This window comes from Neohortaea acidophila (genome assembly GCF_010093505.1).
Source record: "Neohortaea acidophila strain CBS 113389 unplaced genomic scaffold BDY17scaffold_1, whole genome shotgun sequence".
Taxonomy (NCBI): Eukaryota; Fungi; Ascomycota; class Dothideomycetes; order Mycosphaerellales; family Teratosphaeriaceae; genus Neohortaea; species Neohortaea acidophila.
In genome coordinates this window covers 69,443-89,468 of record NW_022985510.1, presented here as the reverse complement: position 1 = coordinate 89,468, position 20,026 = coordinate 69,443, and the positions used below count along the sequence as shown (strand labels likewise).

Here is a 20,026-nt window from a genome sequence, read left to right as displayed (position 1 = left end):
TGTTGAGCGTCACTTTAGATGTGAGATAGCAAATTCTATGCATCCTGTGTAGAGATGCTGTTTCCACATGTGTCTGTCATTCTCCTGTCTCGCCACCTGCTGTAATTCCCTCCCACTCCCTACATGATGTCAATGAACATGGAATGGAGATCCTAGCACAGTGATACTTCTATGTCTATATCTCCCGCAGATGCGTACATCCTTCACATAACCAAGTACAAGCTCGTCAACAAACTCGGCCCAATGAACAGCCCGATCCAAAAGATCACATTTCCCAATACATCCCTGCCCTTCATCAACTTCGACCGACTCAGACTGACCAACGGCATCTGCAACAACTGCGAGCAAAGCAAATACCCCCGCACCTTCTTGAACATGATGGCCATGCACATCTCGTGCACCAACGCCGACAGCAAAAACGTGACAAACGTCGCCGCGTTCCGGCTCAAGTGGAAGGTGGAGATGGAGCTGTGGTACACATGGCGCAGCAGGAAATTGTGCACGGGGCGATTCCAGTCGCGCGCGTACTGGTCCCACGTCACGGAGTTCCACCAGTCGCCGTAGAAGCCGCGGTCGGCAAAGCACGTCAGCTCCGCGAGCACGTTCAGGATGCACTCCCAGATGAGGTACCAGGTGAGGAGCTGCTCGATGAGCAGGGGGAAGAGCATGTCGGAGACGATGAAGGGCAGTTCTTGCCAGCGTTGTTCGAGCGGCATGCCGGCTTCTTTCATCCGGACCGTTTTGGCGACGGGCGGGTAGATGAAGGCTTGCGAGATGACCATCATTACGCACAGCACGCCGAAGGTGGCTGTTATCTTTTCCGCTACGAACCACCAGTTTGTCCGCTCCTGGCGCGGATACTCGAGCTCGTAGACGAGCGTGGGCAGGCAGATGTAGTCGAGGAAATTGTAGAGGGTGAGGTTGTGCGGGTAGGCGGTGCGCGCGGAGGAGCTCTTGCCTTGCAGTTCTTTGGTCAGGTCGGCGAGCTCGGCTTTGATGACGTTTTCGAACGTGTGCAGCTGTGTGGTGTCGATGGCGTCGCCTGATTCGATTGCCCGGGCTACGGTGGCGACGTCGGATTTCTCGCTGGTGAAGTTGGTGGCGGTGCGCGGTCGTAACGAAGGGCGAGGGTTGGTTGCGGACTCTGGAAGATCTGTCGGGAGGGCACTGTCGATACTGCGTCGCGAGCCATCTAGACTGCGTCCGAAGAAGGTGGGGCGGGTGGGGGAGGTGGCATTGGGTTCCATTTGCTCGAGGTGTTCCAGCTTGCCTTCCAGCACTTGGCGTCTCCGGTACACGGTGGATAAGTGGCCGTTGTAGGAGGCGTAGCTGTGTTGCTTCATCAGGAACACCAGTCCATGCAGCACGACGAAGATGGTGTGCGTCCAGGGCCATTCTCGAAAGTACGCCCAGCCAATGGCAGCGCCGAGGAAGAGGGACTGCCAGATGTTCTGCACAATCCAGCCGCCCCGCTCCCATCGCAGCCAGCCTTGATGCACGACCAGCTGGAATAGATAGGTCAGAGTGGTTGCTGCGCACATCACGCCGTCCGTTACCGCCAGCACCCAGACGTCATGGCTGAACATCATCTTCATAATCTGGTTGCTGCCCAGCACGCTGCCGTAGTCGCGATAGTTTTGCATCGACACTTTGACAAGCATCAGTACCATGGCGATCCAGAAGAGGGTGAAGAAGCCGAAGAAGGGCGAGTGGGCAGCGGATGGATTGCGGCGGTCGAAGGCCGTCAGGCGAGGGGTGAAGAGGAGGTCGCGGAAGGAGGAGCGCAATTTGGCGTGCCCGCGTTCCACCTGCTCTCGTTCAATGCCTTTGCGGAGGATTTCTTTGATGTCTGGGTCATCGGCGGTGAGGATGTAGCGGCCTTTGTGAGTCGTCTTCTCCAGGCGCACGGGGATGCTGTTGGTCCTTCGCTTGAGGCCGAGCATGACGGGGGTGAAGTCGGAGGAGGCGGTGGTCGTAGGATTGGAAGGGTCACGGCCGACATCAATGCTCCGCCTGGCAATCAAGGTGTCGGGATCCAATTCGAGCTCGTCGTGGCTTCCCATCTCATCCGAAGAGTCCAGATCTCCTGGTCCGTTGGGCGGGGTGAGGAGGGCAGCACTGTCATCGCCCTTGTCGTTCCTATGACCATTGCCGTTGTCTTTGCTGCGAGAGGTGCCGTCTCTGTAATTTACATCGCGAAACTTCAAGGCTGCGGATGGATTGGTGCTTCCCGACCCCTGCAATGAGGGAGATGCCAGGAGTGCCGGCATTGCTTCAGGGGGATACTGGCTCCGCAGGTGTTGGGAGAAGCAGCGCCGGACAGCCTGGGTGGATGAGAGAGAAGCAGTGTGAGATTCATGTCGATGTGGCAAGATGATGCGATGCCTGCCCTGTGCGCCATAAGCATCACACGTACACCTCCCCAGACTGCCCTGTGCTGTGACGTTCGCCTCAGGCCCCTCGAAGCTCAGGGAAGGCACGGCGGCACGACGGCACGGCCAATGGCGGCTCTTGCCGGCGCTTCGTGCGACCCCACCACAGCATCGCACTTGCGGTTTCATCTTCCCGCCCGCCGTCTCGCTTCTGCTTGACCCGCTCCCGTGCCTTGGCTTGGCCTGCCTCGTGGCTTTTTCTCCTACCTGCCCTGCTTCACCTGATCCCTTCCCCTCTTCATACCCGTGTGCAGTGCTGTGCGTGCTGGATGTGCCCGCCCCCCCGTCATCATGGCCTCGGCGAGCATCGACGCCACCCTCTCCGCCGCCATTGATGCCGACACCTCGACCGAAGAAATCCTGCTCGCGGCCACCAACCACGACCTCGACGCCCTGCGCAAACTCTTCCGCACCTACGATGCCAAAGTCCAGGACTCCGACACCGGCTTCTCCCCCCTCCACGCCGCCATTGCTTCATGCGAACCCGACGAGCACGTGCAGGACGAGACGGGCATGAATGGCGAGGGCGACGCGATCAATGGCCATGCTCTCAGCGAGCAGTCCGCATTGGCCACGGTGCAGCTGCTGTTTGAGAATGGGGCCATCTGGAATGAGCTGGACAATAACGACGACACCCCGGGCTGTCTTGCGCTCCGACTGGGCCTGTCAAAGGTCTATGATGCGATTGTAGATGCTGGTGTGCGAGCCGAGCTGCTGTTCAGTCGCCTGGACGACTATGAGTTGCTGCCCGATGAGCCAGTGGACGGCGAGGATGGAACCCATGATGATGATCACCACGACGACGACGACATCATCGGCTTTGAACCCGCGCCCAAACGCAATGAACCATTGCCGCGGAATACCAATGGCGTGCAAGAATTCGAAGGCTTCGAACCCAGTCCCAACCCTTCCTACAAGATCGAGGATGAGAATGCTTCATCTGGCAGCTCTAACTCTGGTTCCGCGTCCGGCTCGCCCACACGTGCCAGCGCCCAGAACTCCACTCACGAAACCCAGCCCGTCCTCACCAACCCCAACGTCAACAGCGAGGACTACCTGCGTTCCAACCTGACCTACTCCGCCGACCGCTTGCTCGACTCCGACAAGAACGCGGTCATGATGGACTGGGAGACGGAGATTATGAAAATCTCCGCCAACAAGCTCTGTCCCAAACCCGGCCTTCGCACCATGAACGTTGGATTTGGAATGGGCATTGTCGACACCATGTTCCTCGCCAACTCGCCCGCCGAACACCACATTGTCGAGGCGCATCCGCAGGTCATTGAGCGCATGCGAGAGAAGGGCTGGTTCGAGAAGCCGAATGTGAGAATTCATCAGGGGAAATGGCAGGATGTGTTGCCAAAGTTGATCGCCGAGGGCGTCGAGCTTGACGCCATGTACTACGATACCTATGCCGAAGACTACAGTGACCTGAAGTTGTTCTTTGATGAATATGTCATTGCTCTGCTGGGCACGCACGGGTTGTTTGGCTTCTACAACGGGCTTGGCGCGGATCGGCAAGTGTGCTACGATGTGTATACCAAGGTGAGCATCTCTACCTCCAGATTGTTTCTTTCATGTCGCTAACAATATACAGGTCGTCGAATTCCACCTAGACGAAGCCGGTCTGGACGTCGAGTGGATGGACATTGATGTACCCGATCTGGCCGGCCGTGGCGAATGGGAGGGGGTGCGCCGACCGTACTGGGCCAACATCAAGACCTATCGCCTCCCGACCTGCAAGTTCCTGGGCTGAATGCTGCTGCTCGACACTTCTGGCCGCTTATATCGTTAACGAGCAGCAGTCGCTTTCAGTCCTCCACGCGCACGGGTCCTCGTGCTGTCTCCCGGATGATGCCTCCACGGCTGAGAGGACATTGCGCGACTACGATGGCGTGAAGAAGAACGCGCCATTGAACTGCGGACGCCGACCCCAGCGTACGGCCTCGTGCAGGACATCTGGTTCGCGGAATTCCCGGGTGATTGCTAGAATGATGCACGTGACTCACCAGCTTCGGCACGTTGCACCAGACGTCTTCCTTCGAGTTGCTGGTATGCTGGTCACAACCCGTGAGAGCCGGACGAGACGCGGGACTAGTATGGGCGATCAACATCCTCCATGCGCGCAGTGTTTTTGGAGGATCGATGGCGAATGTACGAGTCACACCATGCCATGCTGTAATGGCGAAGGCTCAAGAACCACAATGCCTGATGGTTCAGACCCCAATTTCCCGCGGAGATAATTATAAAGACTACCTATATAGCAATGAGAAGTTGCTCGAAGATGCGCGATGTCACCAGAAACTCCATCCAGTCAGTCTACGTTGCGGTCTTCCCTGCATGTGTAAGGGGAAGTTGAACGGTGTATTCTTTGCTGTACTCCTAGACCGCGTGAATCATTCGCTTACTGATACCTCGATGAAGCGTGGTGTGTATGACTTGAGGTGCGCTGGCAGTTGCCCGCGGAATTAAAGGGGGCAACGAGGGGTGGGGATGGAATGAATTGGAACGAAGTAGATATTCAATTGAGGCTGTGAACTTTCTTCGTCGTCTGGTGCGTGAAATCACCAGATGTCGCCTTTCATCACGTGTCCGCTCTTTAGTCGCAAGCATGCTAGGACTCCGCCAGGGTGGGAACATGCTTTCTGATCGCCGAGCCTTTCTCGACTGAGGAAAACTCTTCGCCGGCTTTCTCCTCTTCATCCCTAGGAGCCTCGTTCCCGATCTCTGACGCCGTCCTGCTGGCCTTCTGATGGGGCTGGCTGAGTGGGGTTGTTCGAGCAGCTATCAGCGGCGATCGAAGATCCGTCTGCGATGGCTCTTGCCTGAAGCTGCACGTTTTGCTGGACTCAGCAAGGGACGGTTGGAAGATGTGAACCCCATTTACGCTCAGCTGCTTTGAGCTTCCGTGGGGAATCTTTGCTATTGCCTTCCACACGGACTCCTCACACGCCAAAATAGCCCGGATCCGGTAGCAAATGTTGCAAATGCGATGCTGGCACACCCGACGATCACGGTGATTCCCAATGGCATCTGCGGATGCGATGCAGCACTGGTATGAACACTGCTCGGATGCGGAAGCCCAGCGCCAGAGCCCGCGGTGGTTTCCACGTACGCGGAGAAGGCCGAGACGGAGAAGTTCATCTGGTTGTCGGCATAGAAGGTCTCGCTGCCGAACTGGATCGTCCCTAAATAGACATCGCTAGGTAGGTGCTGCTGGTCAACAAGGAAACCCATCAAAGGGGCAACGTCGAAGCTAAAGTCCGTCACCGTCTCGTTGGCGAGCCAGGTGAGGACGGTTTGGCCGTTGGAATTCGTGCCAGTGTACAGCGAGCTGGGATTGCGGCGTTAGCGAGAACGTCGATTTCCAGGTCAAGGCGATACGTACTAATCGGAGCCGCCAATCGTGATGGTAGCAACCGCACCGCTCGTCCAGCCAATCGGCACAGCAGCTGCGCCGAATCGAGCGTGCCAAACCATGATCTCGTATTTCTGCTTGGCGGGAGTTTGCGAGGCTTCTGCATTCGCGTCGGCAAACATGTCAAGAGCGACATTGCACTGGATGCCATTTGCTTGCAGGGCATCGGCGTCTGGCTGCGTGTTGGGATCGGCAGAGGCGCCTGGGATCAGAGACACCGGCTTGAGCGACCATGATGCGGAAACGTTGAGCGCATGCAGCGAGCTGACTTGCAGCGGCAGAAGGTCGGTCTTGAGTTCGATGTCGGGAAAGCCGTGGACCACGGGCGGCTCCGAGGTCCACTTCCATAGGGTATAGAAGGGATGGAATGCTCCCTCTACACTGTTCGAGATCTGCAGAGTGAGTTAGAGATTGCGCTGGGTGATACGGCAACAACGGTGGTAGTTACATATGTACAACTCGAACCTGAGTCGTCCTGAAGCAATCTCGATGTCAGTTGGCGTAGTTGTATGCAAGCTGTAATACTACCCACCTCATTCCAAGCGTTGTTGTTATCTAAAGAGGTAAAGTCAGTATTAGTGCGCAACAAGCAGAGGAGCAGTGGGGTTTGCGTACAGAGATATGGCTCAGCAGAGTAGACGCCATATTGCCCGCACAAGGTTTCCGCGATATCCTGCGAGCAAGCAAGAGGAGCGAGGAGCAGCCCAAGGAAGGTGATGAGGGAGAACATGTCAGCCATGACTGCAGATCGTGCATGCAGGTGCTCGCAATCTTTCCGATGTTTCGAGAAATAAACAAAAAGGCGTGGAGGAGGAGGCGGCTCATCTAGCATCATCGTCTTGGCCCATTTTGCCTTCAGCCTGGGGTTCGGTTAGGAGAGTGGTGGCTAGACCAGCGCTTCAACTTGCTCGGCTAGGCCTCGACCGCCACCCCATCCCGGTCCTGACCAACATCTTTGCCCCATGATTCCTCACTGGGCACTGGCTCTTCTGTAATCCGCATCTCGCTGTGGTGCTTAAGCCTCTCTGTTGCCACGTTTAGTGCTGTGTTGTGCACGTGTAATGCAAGCAGGGCGTAGGCAATCGAGCGGGGTTGAGAACAAGGCTGGGAAGGCGTCGAAAACGGGCAGTACAACCACGTGGACTAGTGCAAATCTTCAGCGGAACGGATGGATTGACAGATGAGGGTCCATATCGTGGGGGAAATGGCGAAATGCTTGGTCAATCGACGAAGACCCTCATCGCAGCGAGGATTGTGAGGCTCCATCTCCTCACCCAGGCCCTGTTGTCGCGTCTGGCCTCGCCTCGCCACATGGTGCGCCAGGTACACTTTGGACCAAACAACGGTTCGCGCAGGCCGTTGCCGAGATTTAAGCTTTTGATGTCAGCAACTGCCGAACTCTATCCAGCCAAGGTATGTCCTTGCTGCTGGAGGGAGAATCTCGTTATTTGAACTTCACGTGCGACGACTTGTGAGCGGCTATTCCAACGCTGTCGGAAGCAATCTCCTGACAGGGACGTTGGTCCGATGCTGCTTGACATTCGATGCGACGCTGTCCTGTAGTCTTGCCTTCGGTTAGCGCCGTCGTCTCGCTCATCTACTGTTCAGACAAAGGCGGACGCGAAGCGGCAGTTGGACACATTGCATCCATTTCGTGTAAATCAGTGTTGTCCTAATGCCTCGGACGTGAGAGAAGGCTGCGAGGCTGTCGAGATTCCGCGAGGGAAGAGGAAAGCTCGAAGTTGATGCGTGTGGCAAAGTGTGGCGCAGAGCTCTGCTGCAATCGTGGCACGGATCACGTGAGCTCATCGTTCCCTCTTCAAACTCGACGTTGTGCGTGCGTCTCCCGACTCCAGTACATGCCAACCCCCACAACACACTCGAAGAACAATACAGCCCGTGGATGATACTGGACCGCCTGAACTGTGCTATAGTCCTTCCCTGCGCTGCAACTCTACTTCTGCGTCACACCTCCGCATATTCGCCACCCGCCGGCGAGGACCAGGCTCTATCATATACCTCTACCGGACCCGACAGAACCCCCGATTCCCCTACCAATATTCCCACTTTCTTCCGCCAGCTCCTCGCAACTATTGGGCGCCAACGCAAGCCGCACCGCGGTCAGAAAGGCGGCGGAGCGAGAGACACTACCTGGCGAGACAGCGTCGGCCGCTTCTTCAATATGGGTAATGACGAGTCTTCGCCCGTCGACGAGTCCGTCGCGCCCCGGACACTTCCTGGTCGCACCGTCGAGGCTCTGGCGGAGCACATCAAGAGTGGCCAGGTGAAGAAGATCTGCGTCATGACTGGTGCGGGCATCAGTACGAGTGCTGGTATCCCCGACTTCCGATCGCCGGATACGGGACTCTACGCCAACCTCGCAAGGCTGAATCTGCCATATGCTGAGGCGGTGTTCGATATCAACTTCTTCCGCAGATCGCCTGAGCCCTTCTACGAACTAGCCCACGAGTTATATCCCGGCAAATTTCGCCCGACAATCACGCATTCGTTTATCAGACTTCTGAATGACAAGGGATTGCTCCTCAAGCACTTTACGCAGAACATCGACTGTCTGGACCGCGAGGCAGGCGTACCCGACGACAAAATCGTCGAGGCGCACGGATCATTCGCCCGCCAGAGCTGCATCGATTGCAGCATGCCCTATCCGGAGGAGTACATCAAGTTGCACATCGAGGAGAAGACGATCCCTCGATGCGAGCTTTGCAAGGGGCTGGTTAAACCAGAGATTGTTTTCTTCGGCGAGCAACTGCCTGCGTCATTCTTCCAGAACCGCATGCTGCCATACGAGTCGGATTTGGTCATCGTCATGGGTACTAGTTTGACGGTGCAGCCTTTCGCTTCCTTGCCGGGGATGGTGAGGGAGGAGACGCCGAGACTTCTTATCAATAAGGAGAGGGTTGGTGGTTTCGGTTCCCAGGCGGACGATGTACTGCTGATTGGAGACTGTGACGAAGGCGTGAGGAAACTTGCAAAGGCGTGTGGGTGGTTGAAGGAGCTGGAAGCGCTGTGGGCGAAGACGGCGCCGAGGGATGCACCGACAGACGCAGAGGCGGAGAAGGAAGCGCCACCGAAGGACAAGGATGAAGTGCTGGAGGATGAGATTGATAAGTTGACCAAGGAAGTGGACGAGACGCTGAATCTGTCCAAGTGGCATGAAGAGAAGGTTCGCGGAGGTTCATCGTCGGCTCCGAAGTCCGTCGCATCATCGCAGCACGAGGATGAGAAGGGGAATCTCAACCATGTCTTCGTATCGAACGAGGCTTCGAAGAAGGAGGGCGCTGCTTCAACGACGCCGGTCGTTGCGGAGAAAGACCAAACGGCAAAGTCTGAAGGAGGAAAGAAGGATTGACCTCTCATAACGGACCTGTTCTCAGTTTCTTAGAATGTAGCATCAAATACCCGTTCATTCGCTCCACATCCATCAGCGTGATTATAAGGGTCATCTCAGTCGCTTTGCTCGTTTGGGCTAAGGTACAGAGCGAGGCAGCCGCTGCTTCGACGGTGCCAAATCTCCGGAGAAGTTCCATTTGACATTAAAAGAGCTGTGTCTTGTAGGTTCATGCTCAAAATATGCATATCCTTCCGCTCACTTCAAGCTCCCAGCGGCCATACGCATTGCGTCCCATTCTGCGTACAGAACGGCATCTGGATCGGCGCGCCATAGACTCCCATGCCTACCAGTCGCTCTCTCATGTCCGCCAACCGCGGACTAGCCGTGATCTGCGAGCGATTTTGCCCTGACGCATCCTTCGCGCCGCTCCAGAGAACCTCCGCGGCGGCGCACGTCCGAGGCCACACCATCTGAAAGAAGTTTGCGCTGTCGGTCTGTTCGCTCCAGATGCTGCATTCTCCTCCTAGGATGAGGTGTTGCTGATTCTCGGGGATGTCTTGGATGGGGTCCAGGCTGTACATCTCCTTCCAGTTGTGGAGGGGGTTGCAGTAGTCGAGATATGGCCAGTACTTCGCTGAATCTGCTCCTTGGTGGAAGTCGACCCATTGGCCTGTAGTTGATTAGCCATCCGTAGCATTAAGTTGGCCTGAGATAGACTTACCGTGTCCGCAGTCAAGGTACCAAAGCTCATATGCGCCTACGAGCGCCCGGTAGCCTTTCGCCACCACTTCTTTGGCGGATTGGCTGCTCAACCAAGTTTGGACGATAGTGTCTTTGGGAAGCGTCAGATTCCAAACGAGTAGCTGTTCCTCCCAAACAAGGGATGTGAAGCCGTATTGCTTCAGTTGATTCTGGTTTCGGTCCTGGAATTTCTGGAGTAGTGCTTGCACCACAGACGTCGAATTCGATCGGACGGTGGGATCCTGCATCATCATCACAATTAGCATGAGTCAGTAAAGGACAGTGGGTGTCGTTGGCTCTTCTCAAGGGTTCTATGCACGTGGGACCCCCTAGGGTGAATTCAAATGCACGTGACTTGTCCCAGCAACGACGACACTCTCAGAGGGCAGGGAGACTTGCTAATTCATAGTCTGCGGCGTCTATCTCGTCCCCGCCGAGGTGGAAATAGCTGGTCAAAGGCTTGAGTCTGGGTAGCAGGTCGTCGAAGAGCTTCTCGAGGAAGTCCGAGACGTTCGTATCGTTCAAGTTGAGGGTGCCGCAAGGCGGTTCGTTGCAGTAAGTGGTCCAGCCGGGCTGCACGTTGAACGCAGAGATCAGCTCTGGATATGAGAACCAGATGGAAGAGGTGTGGCCTGGTTGGTCGATTTCGAGGACCACTTGCACGCCGCGGAGAGCGCCGTATTCCTGCAAGTCGTAGATGTCTGAGGGGATATACTTTTGGAACGACACGTAGGCGCCTTTGTCTGCGAGGTCGGGCATTGAAGGGATCACCAATGGCCACGATTGGCTGTCGGTGATGTGCCTGAAGTTTTGGGGTCAGCTTGGACACAATGCACGACAGAGAGGACGACAGGCAATCCAAGTTGGATATGTTCTAGGAGAGCGTGGACAGCATTGTTCAAGGCAGCGGTTGCTTCCAATATTGACGTACAGGTGGGCAATATTCCTATGCATCGATTCAGCGTCAGCACGGTGGTCAAAAAATGTGAGTATACTGGGCGATTCCCAGAGCATGCATCTGCGCCGGATCCATTTCAAGATGGAAGACATCTCTCCGCATCGCAGAGACAGCATTACTCATAGGGAAGTCGTCCTTGAGTTCTTACATCTTGTTGTAAGCAAGCGCATCGATCATGAGCTTCAAATCCGCCACCGGCTTAAAGGTCCGCGAACAGTCGATATTAAGACCACGCCAGGGGAACATCGGCTTATCGGAAATCTCCACAGGCGCCAGTTTCGTATACACCGATCCAGCGGAATGCGAGAAGAAAAGTTGAGTGAAAGTGGTGAGGCCGTGAGCCAAGCCGAGAGACGACACCCCCGTAATCAGCACCTCGCCCGCACTGCTGACGCTGAGGGTGTACGATTCATCGACGCTGCCGACCGCTGGCTTCATGATGTCGGCGGGATCGGAGGCATTCTGCTGCAGCTGGATGGACGTGATGTACACGTTTCCTGAGGCGTTGGGCGCCGGCTCGAAGTCGGACATGCGCGGGTTGAATTTCCACGCGCTGATGCCGTACTCGAACAGCGTGGCGTAGGTGCTGTTGATGGCCGTGTTGATGATACGGCTCGTCCAGGCGGAGGTGCTATTCGTGGCATTGTTGCTTTGGCGGGTGAAGTGGGTGAGGGCCTTTTGTCGTGCGTATTGCCCACCCACGACGTGCGGGCCGCTGTAGGTGATGTTGACGTTTTTATTAATCCACACTACGTCGGTGCCCATGCTCTGGTTGACGGGCAGGGGCCATATTGCGAGGGAGAACCCGACGAGCGAGAGGATTGCTAGCCACCACATTGCCATGATTGCGGGAAATGGAGATGTAGTCGATCAGCGCGCGCTGTTTGGCGATGCTGGCCACTTTAATGCGACACCTTCTACACAATAATTACACCGCACGTGCACCACTTCCCCTCTCGCGCGTTACAGCATGAGGTGGGCTGAATCACAACCGTTGCAGCATCAGTGGCGCCGGCATCCGTGGTTCCAGCGGGACGTGACAGCAGCGTAATAATGCCGGATGATCGACGCGGGGACGGAGCCATTGCAGTGCGACGTCACTACGTTACTCCTATACCTGTCGTATCTCATTCATGTAACTGTACACTGAAGACTGTCTGACAGGCGCGAGCTTAGGTAATACAACCACGATGAAATGCCATTGCAACGTCAGGGTTGCTTCACCACCACCTCACGGAATAGAGTACGACCTTCCCAACTCGGCCAAGCTGTAGATCATGGCGGTGGACCGGCCAATCCGGGGGAAGCCGGTCACTTCATCTCGTTGATACTTCCATTCCCACAGTATGCCGGCCTATGTCCAATTCACCGTGCCTAGATGCTGTGGCTGAGATTGTCCCGCGACAGGGACATCAAAATACAATGCATACAAGTATGAACAAACCTAACTCAACACCTCAATATGCGGCAACCCCCCCTTCTCCCCCTTCCCATGCCCCCTCCTCCGCTTCAAAAGACAATACTTTCCCCACACCCGCCGATGCTGCTCCGGCACAAGCGGCGAATCAGGCAACCAGCCCAGCCGGCCCAGCGTGCTCGTGCCCGCCGCATCCAGAAAAGGCAGACACTTGACGCGCTCCCACGTCTCCCGGTCGGAGATGAAATCCGGCTCTTGTGTGGTGGCCGGCGTGCTGGGTAATCGCAGGTCGACGACAAAGTCGCAGTGCTTGATGTCCGTGTACTTGCTTGGATCTTCGCGGTTTTCGTCGTTCATCCCGGAGGGTTCCATAAAGGTGCCGGGGAAGATGCCGAGGGCGGCGCCGGGTTGTGCTTCGTGGAATTCGCCGGGGAGGAGGCCGGAGAAGGAGGATTTGATGAGTTTGGCGCGCACGTTGTCGGGGAGGAGGTAATGGGAGGGGAAACGGTACCATTCCTTGCCGAGGCAGACAAGTGAGCCAGGTCGGGCGATGTTGGTGTCATGGAGGGGCTTGTAGATTGAGAGTGGAGCGTTGTATGCTGAAATGGTGCCGATTGTTCGCGATGCGGAGACTGCCAGGCTGGCAACGACGAAGAGAAGTATTGCGGTGAGGCGGAGTTGAACTGGAATCTTGCTGATTGCGTGCTTGGGATCGCTCGAGCCGAAATTGGCGAGGATAATGTGCAGCGCCACGGCGGCGTTGAGAGCGAGGAGGGGGTAAGCAGGATACATGAATCGCTCTTCCTTGTGCGGCTGGAGAGTAAAGATGGCAAGCCACAGATAGAAGGGGGAAAGGAAGACAAGACCGCGCAAGTGGCTCGTCTTTGTCGCTCCTTTGGCTCGGAGGGATTGCTGGAGAAGCATCAGGGGCATCGCAAGTAGCGCTAGGAGGAACCAGACATGAAAGTTGAGGAACAAGTTGCGCAGATAGAAATGCCATGCTTCCGTGCCGTAGAGATTCGGGCCACCCTTGGCGGAGAAGATGTTGTAGCGGATGATGTTGAAGGGGACGACTTCAAGGTGCTTGTAGAAGAAGTTGTCGGTGACGGCCTGGGTGGCGAGGACCATGGATGCGCGAATGAGCCCGTTCCACACCCGGTCGAGAAATGCGTACTGAGCTTCCTCATCCGCAACCCATGCAATCGCAGCCTCTTCGGCCAGAAAGGGAATAATCAGGGCGGCAGCAAAAGGCCAGCCTAAGACTGTTCCAGCTCCAAAATAGGCGATGGCTTCGGCTGTTCGTAGACCGCCGCGCCAGTCCATAAAGGCTGCGACGCCGAACATGGCCATGTACATGGCGAAGCTGGAGGGCAGATAGGCAATGCTGGCGTGGAACATGCCGGGAGAGGTGGTCATGACGATGAGGAAGGTAATGGCAATCCTGGGGTTCAAGATGGCTGCGATTTTGGAGAACAAGCGGGTTTCGGCAAGGGCACAGACGGCGGCGAGGAATATGCGAAGAAGGTAGAACTCGGCAACTTTGCCACCGAAGACGCCGGCCAGGGGACTGGCGAGGAAGATGATGAGGGCATGTAGGCCGGTGTAGGCCCAGGATCGGATGGCGTAGGCGGGAGAATACTCCCAGGTTTGGAAGCCATTGCCGTGGTTGAAGTAGTGAGTGGGTTCCCAGAAGTTGAAGACCTCGTCGCAGTCCTGGATGGGATGGTAGAGTGCGGCGATGATGTGGCTGGCGAAGAAGATGGCAAATGTCACGCTGAGTCGTAAGGGGAGGGGGTCATGAGGGGGTGGTGTGGTTGGTCTGGTGTTGAATTAGACACGGTTGCAACTTTGGCGCAATGGCTACGTACGCTTTGGACGGGACTGTATTTGCCGCATCTTTGGCGGGAGCTGAAGGCGCGGGCTGTGCCGGGCGAGCAGCAGTGTCTGCCATGCTTGACTCCTTACTGAGTTGTATTCAAGGAGATGGCACGGGCAATCCAGAAGTGTACCTGCATGAGGTGGAGTGGACAAAGTGGGTTCGGGCGACGGATTAAGCTTTTGGCCGGGCGACGCGCTTGGGTGACGTCTGGACCGGGGCCTTTGGGGAAATTTCACCAGCAACATGCAGCACTTTTGCTACAAATATTCAAGACACTCATTTTTATACGAGTCTTGATGGCTGGGAACACCATGTCGCATTGAAGTACCTTACCCTCCCAATGGAAAACGACATCGATCTCCAACAGCCCGACGAGGCGCGACCGGCGAAGCGCGCACGACTCGACGCTCCCCTGCACATCACGGAGGAGGTCCAAGAGGAAATTATGGACGATGATGACTGGGATGATGTGTACGGGCTGAGTGCTCAGGGCGCACAAGACTCGGGGGATGGAGAAGCACCACATCTGAACGGATCAGCCCTTCTTGTGCCGAATCAAGAGCAGTTTACGCCAGATGCGAATGCGACGGAGAATGGCGACGTTGATGTAGTCGACGATATACCATCCGAAGCTATCGAACATGGCAATGACCTCGTCACGGAGGAACATCACATCGATGCCACAGATCCTCTGTCCGCGCAAGTCATGCAGGAAACCACGCAGGTAGAGACGAGTGCGCCTCATTTCGATAAGGAAGCTCCGACAGAAGACGGCGAGGGAGAGATCAAGCAGAATGCGGCTATTGGAGACGCCAGCGCACAGCCTCCGATCGACATACCAATTGCAGAGTCTTCAACGAAAGCCGATGAAGAGCCAGCACCGAACACTGGCGAAGCGTCGCAACCAACGCAACCTCCCAAAGACGACCCTGAATTCCTAGCAGCAGCAGCGGCACAGAAAGAGACCGAAAAGGCCGAGTGGCAATTCGACTCCTCCGACGGCGAGTCCTCAGACTCGGACAGCTCCTCCGACGATTCATCCGACGATTCCGATGAGGGCAGCGAAGATGGGTATGAAATGCTCGATGCTGCCACCGCCGCCAAGATCCTCATGGCAGGTGAGGGAGATGATGAAGATGGGGGAAGAGGAAAAGGCGCCTCTGGAGACCATCAACCACGGACAACAAACGAGGTCAAGGAAGAGACGGTTCAGAAACCCGACGTGGTTGTGACAGAAGACATGAAAATCACATCGCTCGGCAAGATAGACAGCATTGTGGACAAGATGATCCTCGTCAAAGCAGTCACCACCGGCGAATATCAAGTGCTCGAGTACGGCTCGGTGCTCTGTCTGGCCGACCGGAAAGTCATTGGCGCCGTAGCCGACACCATCGGACGAGTCCAAGAACCAATGTACAGTGTTGCATTTGCCAACCAGCAGGAAATCGAGGATGCAGCACTCCAGCTCGGCACGGAGGTCTTCTATGTCGACAGCCACAGCTCATTCGTCTTCACACAACCATTGAAGAACTTAAAAGGCACCGATGCGAGCAATATCCACGATGAAGAGGTTGGTGAGGATGATCTTGAATTTTCAGACGATGAGAAAGAGGCCGAGTACAAGAGAATGAAGAAGTATGCGAAGAAGGAAGGAAGAGATGTGATGAGCAGAGGCGCATTCAACGAGGCGAGAGCACACCAAGGCTCCAGCTTTGGCGCGCCCGGACACGACAGCGGGTACACATATGTCAGAACTGGCGACGCGCCGACACAGCAGTACGGCGGCGATATCAACTACGATGACGAAGATGTGAAGGACGGTCATGAAATCAGAGAGGAATTTTACAGCCCGCTCAAGCGGCCTGACAATTTGAGCCAACTTATGGCTGCCGGTGGACCCCCGAGACCGCCTCTGCGCAACTTTGAGCGTGGCCGTGGGAGGGGAAGAGGCGATAGAGGGCGTGGGGATCGAGGACGTGGTCGAGGCGATCGTGGTCGGGGTAGAGGCGGCTTCGATCAGCGGGGCGGTCGAGGCGGTTACGGTCAGGACCGCGGTGGCTTTGGCCAGGACCGTGGTGGCCCAGCCCAGCAAAGCAATCATCGAGGCCCTGCTCACAGCTTTCCGGATCGACACAACGAGCATCGCCAGGATCGTGGTCAACATCATTCATCACCGCCTCAGCAGCAACGCCCAGCCTCGCGTCCTCCTCACCCGACCCAGCAAGCGCCCAGCCCGCAAACCTACCAATTCAACGGCTACAACTTCCAATACGGCATCCCACCTGCTCAGCCGCCAGTAGCTCAAGCAGCCTTCTACAATGCGCAGATGCCCCCTACCGGCTCGTACGTCAATCCTGCTTTCTTCCAAGGACAGCAGATGCAGTGGTCCGGGCAGCCCCAGCAATCACCGCAGGCACAACAGCGGCAGCCTCCCAATTACGCTTCTTGGCCACAGCACCCGCAAATGCCAGGACCGCCGAATGCTCAACACCCCTCGCAGGCTGCTGCATACGGAGCTCCGTCAGGCTCTCCGGCACTCCCCAACCTGGCGGATATTTTCAAACAACTGGGCGGACCGCAGCAGCCGCCACACCGGTAAAGGATCTGCATGCCGCGAAGGCAAACTGCGTTTTGCCACGGCACAGCACTATTGGTGCTAACGTGCCCTCCTGCGCTCAGCTGCCGGTGCCTGCGTCTACATAGCTGCGCTGGTTGAAGTTATTAAGCGCTAAGTTGCTTATCAAACGCTTCGGTTGAGCAAAACGTGCTGATGCGCGTCAAGTCTAACCTTCAGGCTAAACTCGTTGCGGTAGTCCTCCCTCTCCCGAGCAACTGATCGACATCACTTTCTCACCTGTAAATCATCGTGTGCAGTCCCCATTTTACGAGAGGAGCCACCGGACCCCCATCGATAACCAGTAGAGCGTTGCAAGCTGCGGTGGCTGCTATTGCGCGAGAAAAAAAACCCACAGCTGTGCTGGATGGTAGTGCAGGCTTGTCAAAAGGTAATACTGGCCACCACACTCTTGTACTACTTCCTCTTGTCCCTCTCTCCTTCTCTTGCTCGTCCTTCTCTGTCCATCTCTCGTCCTTATTCTCCTCACCTTCGTGTTTGATCGTCTCCTCGTTCCCTGGCTGTCTCGGCTCGCACAACTCACCATGCCGTCCAAGTCACTCGCATCGACCGTCTCCGATGAGCGAACGGAGATTGAGAATGCCGGGAACACTTACGAAGATACGATGTACATGGAGCGACTGGGAAAGGTACAAGTGGTCCGCCGCAACTTTGGCTTCTGGACCATCCTGGGCTTGACGACGAGCATGTTGGCCACCTGGGAAGCAGTATATGTAAGTCAAGAGAAGTGCGTTTCTTCTTTTCTGACAAGTACTGACCCTCGAATTCCGGCAGTTCGCCAATAGCACCGCCATGGTTGACGGCGGCCCTGCATCCCTGGTGTATGGTTTCATTTACACCGCCCTCGGCGCGCTGACCACCGCGGCTTCCCTGGCGGAGCTGGCGAGCATGTGGCCGACGTCTGGAGGGCAATACCATTGGACTGCGATGCTGGCGCCAGAGAAGTACAAGGTCTTCTTGAGCTGGCTCTGCGGATGGGTGTAAGCAATTTCAAGTGACACAAAGGCACTTGCTAACCTTGAAATATCAGTTCAACGATAGGATGGATTAGTAACGCATGCGCAGGCGCCTTCTTCGTTGGAACGATGATTCAGGGAGTTCTGGTGCAGACCGATGCTGGATATGAGCCTCATCGCTGGCAGGGGACTCTGTTGATTTACGCCGCCATTTTCGTGGCTTTCATCGTCAACAGCGTTGGCACAAGATTACTCGCAGTTGTGGAAGGCATCGTCTTCGTCCTCCATCTCACCGGCTTTCTTGCCATCTTGGTGCCGCTGCTCTACTTCAGTCGCAAGGGCTCTTCGGCCGCCGTATGGGGAACCTTCACCGACGCGGGAGGATGGGGAAGCGACGGACTGGCCTGGTGGATTGGCCTGATCGGCTCCAACCTCGTCTTCATCGGGATCGATGGGCCGGCACATCTCAGCGAGGAGGTCGCTAATGCCGCAACTGTCGTGCCTCGCGCGATGATCGGTACGGTCTTGATCAATGCACCGCTGGGCTGGGCCGTCGCCATCGCCTTCTCCTACTGCATTGTGCCAACTTTCAACGCGGCTACCAGCAGTCCTACGGGCTACGACTACATGGAGGTCTTTTACGCCGCCGTGGGACCCGCCGGGATGAGCGGAATGGCCAGCATTCTGATTGTAATGGTGTGGTTCGCGACGATGAACTTCCTCGCCACCGCATCCCGCCAGACCTGGGCTTTTGCGCGAGATCGCGGCTTGCCTTTCTCGAACTACTTCGCCAAGGTGAACAAACGGCTGGCCCTGCCACTGCGTGCCATTGTGCTCTGCTCATTAATCGTCTGTCTCATCGGACTCATTAACATCGGCAGCACGGCAGCGTTCAACGCGATTGTGTCCTTGACTGAAGCGGGCTTGTTCCTGTCATACCTCATCCCCATCACACTCATCATGGGCAAGAAAATCAAGGGCGAGGAAGTAAAGTACGGCCCCTGGAAAATGGGCAAGGCCCTGGGCATTTTCACAAATGGATTTGCAGCGGTCTTCCTGGTCCTTTCAACCTTCTTCAGCTTCTTCCCGCCCGCAACGCCGGTGACGCTGGTGACCATGAACTGGTCTATTGTGGTGTTTAGTGGCTTTGTGATTCTGGGATTGGTGTGGTATGCCATTCGGGGGAGGAAGCAATATCACGGGCCTGTTGTTGAGCGAGCGGTGGTGTCGGTCGAGCCGAAGGTGTAGCAATGTACCAGCTGAATCAATCCATCTCAACAAGACATGAGTATTGAAGACGACAGACACGCGCGAGGTTGTCTAGCGAGATCAGGACGGAGAGACATGAGTTGAACGGTTGTATGATTCAAGCAGCTACGTCGTTATTGGAGCGTGGCCGCGCGAAGAGCACATGAACGCCCCGATGCTGCAAACGACATCTTCTCACTCCATGCCCACGTTCATTCAGAATCCTGCAACACGTGTTAGCTCCTCGTACCGCATTTGTCCCAAGCAACTCAACTTACGCAGAGGCGTAAAGAACCATCTGTTCTTGCCGGAAAGGTAGCGCTCCTCCAAAGTCTTCTTGACCGTCTTCTTCGCCTCTTCCCGCTGGCTGACCTCCGTGAACGTCTCGTTCGTCACCACACCCTTCAGCGCCTCCAAATCCAACGTGTATCGCGTGGGCATCAAGTGGTTGTAGTTGACGACCTTGATGAAGGGCTTGACCTTGCTGCGTCTGCTCTGCCGGGTCTTGGACATGCGGCGGGTGACTTGGAGGGGGTAGCGCTCGATGCCAGCGACGATGGCGTGGGGGAAGGGATGCTTTTTGCTGCCGTTGTCTTGAGGCTGGATGATAACCACCTTCTTGCCGGCGTAGCGTCCGCGAGAGACAATGGCCTGGAGGGAATGGGTTAGATGGAGGCGAAGCAGGGCAATGGAAACACTGGATGAACTCGTACCACACGGCCAACTTTCATGACTGCAGTCTGTTAGTCTGTGCAGCTTTGTCAAGAAGAGCGGCGAGGATACATACACTTCATTGTCGCGTGCTGGCGGGATGCGAATGTTGTGGTGATGCGCAGCTATTTTCACGCCTGACGTTCACTTTGTCGCCAAAATCGATTCTTGAAAGTCAGAGTGCGGGTCGGGCTTGGCGTTGCGGATCACCGAGCTCGGCCCGCTGGCCGACTTTGGGCCGAGTCACGTGAGATGTGAACGCGGAAAGCGCTAGCCAAT

At 56.2% G+C, this 20,026-nt stretch overlaps 9 protein-coding genes across 9 annotated transcripts; 4 read left to right on the top strand and 5 right to left on the bottom strand.

Annotated features, from left to right (window-relative positions):
* Positions 1–203: 203 nt before the first annotated feature.
* On the bottom strand, positions 204–1,943 carry BDY17DRAFT_244838 (acyl-CoA/sterol acyltransferase; the record flags this gene model as incomplete). Its single annotated transcript, XM_033730574.1, has 1 exon — positions 204–1,943. One exon carries the CDS (start codon positions 1,941–1,943, stop codon positions 204–206), a length of 1,740 nt encoding a protein of 579 aa, XP_033593578.1.
* A 780-nt stretch (positions 1,944–2,723) lies between these two features.
* On the top strand, positions 2,724–4,484 carry BDY17DRAFT_328592 (S-adenosyl-L-methionine-dependent methyltransferase; the record flags this gene model as incomplete). The annotated part of the gene is made up of 3 exons (XM_033737855.1): positions 2,724–3,302; positions 3,450–3,977; positions 4,030–4,484. The coding sequence occupies 3 exons, from the start codon at positions 2,724–2,726 to the stop codon at positions 4,186–4,188; spliced, it is 1,266 nt and encodes a 421-aa protein (XP_033593577.1). The 3' UTR covers positions 4,189–4,484.
* A 959-nt stretch (positions 4,485–5,443) lies between these two features.
* BDY17DRAFT_306462 (concanavalin A-like lectin/glucanase domain-containing protein) lies at positions 5,444–6,589 on the bottom strand (the record flags this gene model as incomplete). Its single annotated transcript, XM_033735028.1, has 5 exons — positions 5,444–5,465; positions 5,548–5,766; positions 5,821–6,242; positions 6,383–6,405; positions 6,466–6,589. The coding sequence occupies 5 exons, from the start codon at positions 6,587–6,589 to the stop codon at positions 5,444–5,446; spliced, it is 810 nt and encodes a 269-aa protein (XP_033593576.1).
* Positions 6,590–8,032: 1,443 nt separating this feature from the next.
* BDY17DRAFT_243514 (DHS-like NAD/FAD-binding domain-containing protein) lies at positions 8,033–9,220 on the top strand (the record flags this gene model as incomplete). The annotated part of the gene is made up of 1 exon (XM_033730443.1): positions 8,033–9,220. One exon carries the CDS (start codon positions 8,033–8,035, stop codon positions 9,218–9,220), a length of 1,188 nt encoding a protein of 395 aa, XP_033593575.1.
* A 242-nt stretch (positions 9,221–9,462) lies between these two features.
* Positions 9,463–11,744, bottom strand: BDY17DRAFT_314275 (N-acetyl-beta-D-glucosaminidase; the record flags this gene model as incomplete). Its single annotated transcript, XM_033735802.1, has 4 exons — positions 9,463–9,848; positions 9,924–10,185; positions 10,343–10,745; positions 11,050–11,744. 4 exons carry the CDS (start codon positions 11,742–11,744, stop codon positions 9,463–9,465), a joined length of 1,746 nt encoding a protein of 581 aa, XP_033593574.1.
* A 601-nt stretch (positions 11,745–12,345) lies between these two features.
* BDY17DRAFT_314274 (Alg9-like mannosyltransferase family-domain-containing protein) lies at positions 12,346–14,269 on the bottom strand (the record flags this gene model as incomplete). The annotated part of the gene is made up of 2 exons (XM_033735801.1): positions 12,346–14,092; positions 14,187–14,269. 2 exons carry the CDS (start codon positions 14,267–14,269, stop codon positions 12,346–12,348), a joined length of 1,830 nt encoding a protein of 609 aa, XP_033593573.1.
* Positions 14,270–14,455: 186 nt separating this feature from the next.
* Positions 14,456–17,076, top strand: BDY17DRAFT_987 (Gar1/Naf1 RNA binding region-domain-containing protein). Its single transcript, XM_033738908.1, has one exon. It carries the CDS (start codon positions 14,538–14,540, stop codon positions 16,794–16,796), a length of 2,259 nt encoding a protein of 752 aa, XP_033593572.1. The 5' UTR covers positions 14,456–14,537; the 3' UTR covers positions 16,797–17,076.
* A 280-nt stretch (positions 17,077–17,356) lies between these two features.
* On the top strand, positions 17,357–19,036 carry BDY17DRAFT_244009 (amino acid permease; the record flags this gene model as incomplete). Its single annotated transcript, XM_033730491.1, has 3 exons — positions 17,357–17,545; positions 17,607–17,812; positions 17,863–19,036. The coding sequence occupies 3 exons, from the start codon at positions 17,357–17,359 to the stop codon at positions 19,034–19,036; spliced, it is 1,569 nt and encodes a 522-aa protein (XP_033593571.1).
* A 216-nt stretch (positions 19,037–19,252) lies between these two features.
* On the bottom strand, positions 19,253–19,830 carry BDY17DRAFT_306456 (ribosomal L27e protein family-domain-containing protein; the record flags this gene model as incomplete). The annotated part of the gene is made up of 4 exons (XM_033735027.1): positions 19,253–19,260; positions 19,315–19,687; positions 19,750–19,769; positions 19,824–19,830. The coding sequence occupies 4 exons, from the start codon at positions 19,828–19,830 to the stop codon at positions 19,253–19,255; spliced, it is 408 nt and encodes a 135-aa protein (XP_033593570.1).
* Positions 19,831–20,026: the final 196 nt, after the last annotated feature.

Excerpts from the sequence above, each read along its gene's own strand:
- BDY17DRAFT_987 (XM_033738908.1), top strand. The coding sequence starts at position 14,538 with ATGGAAAACGACATCGATCTCCAACAGCCCGACGAGGCGCGACCGGCG.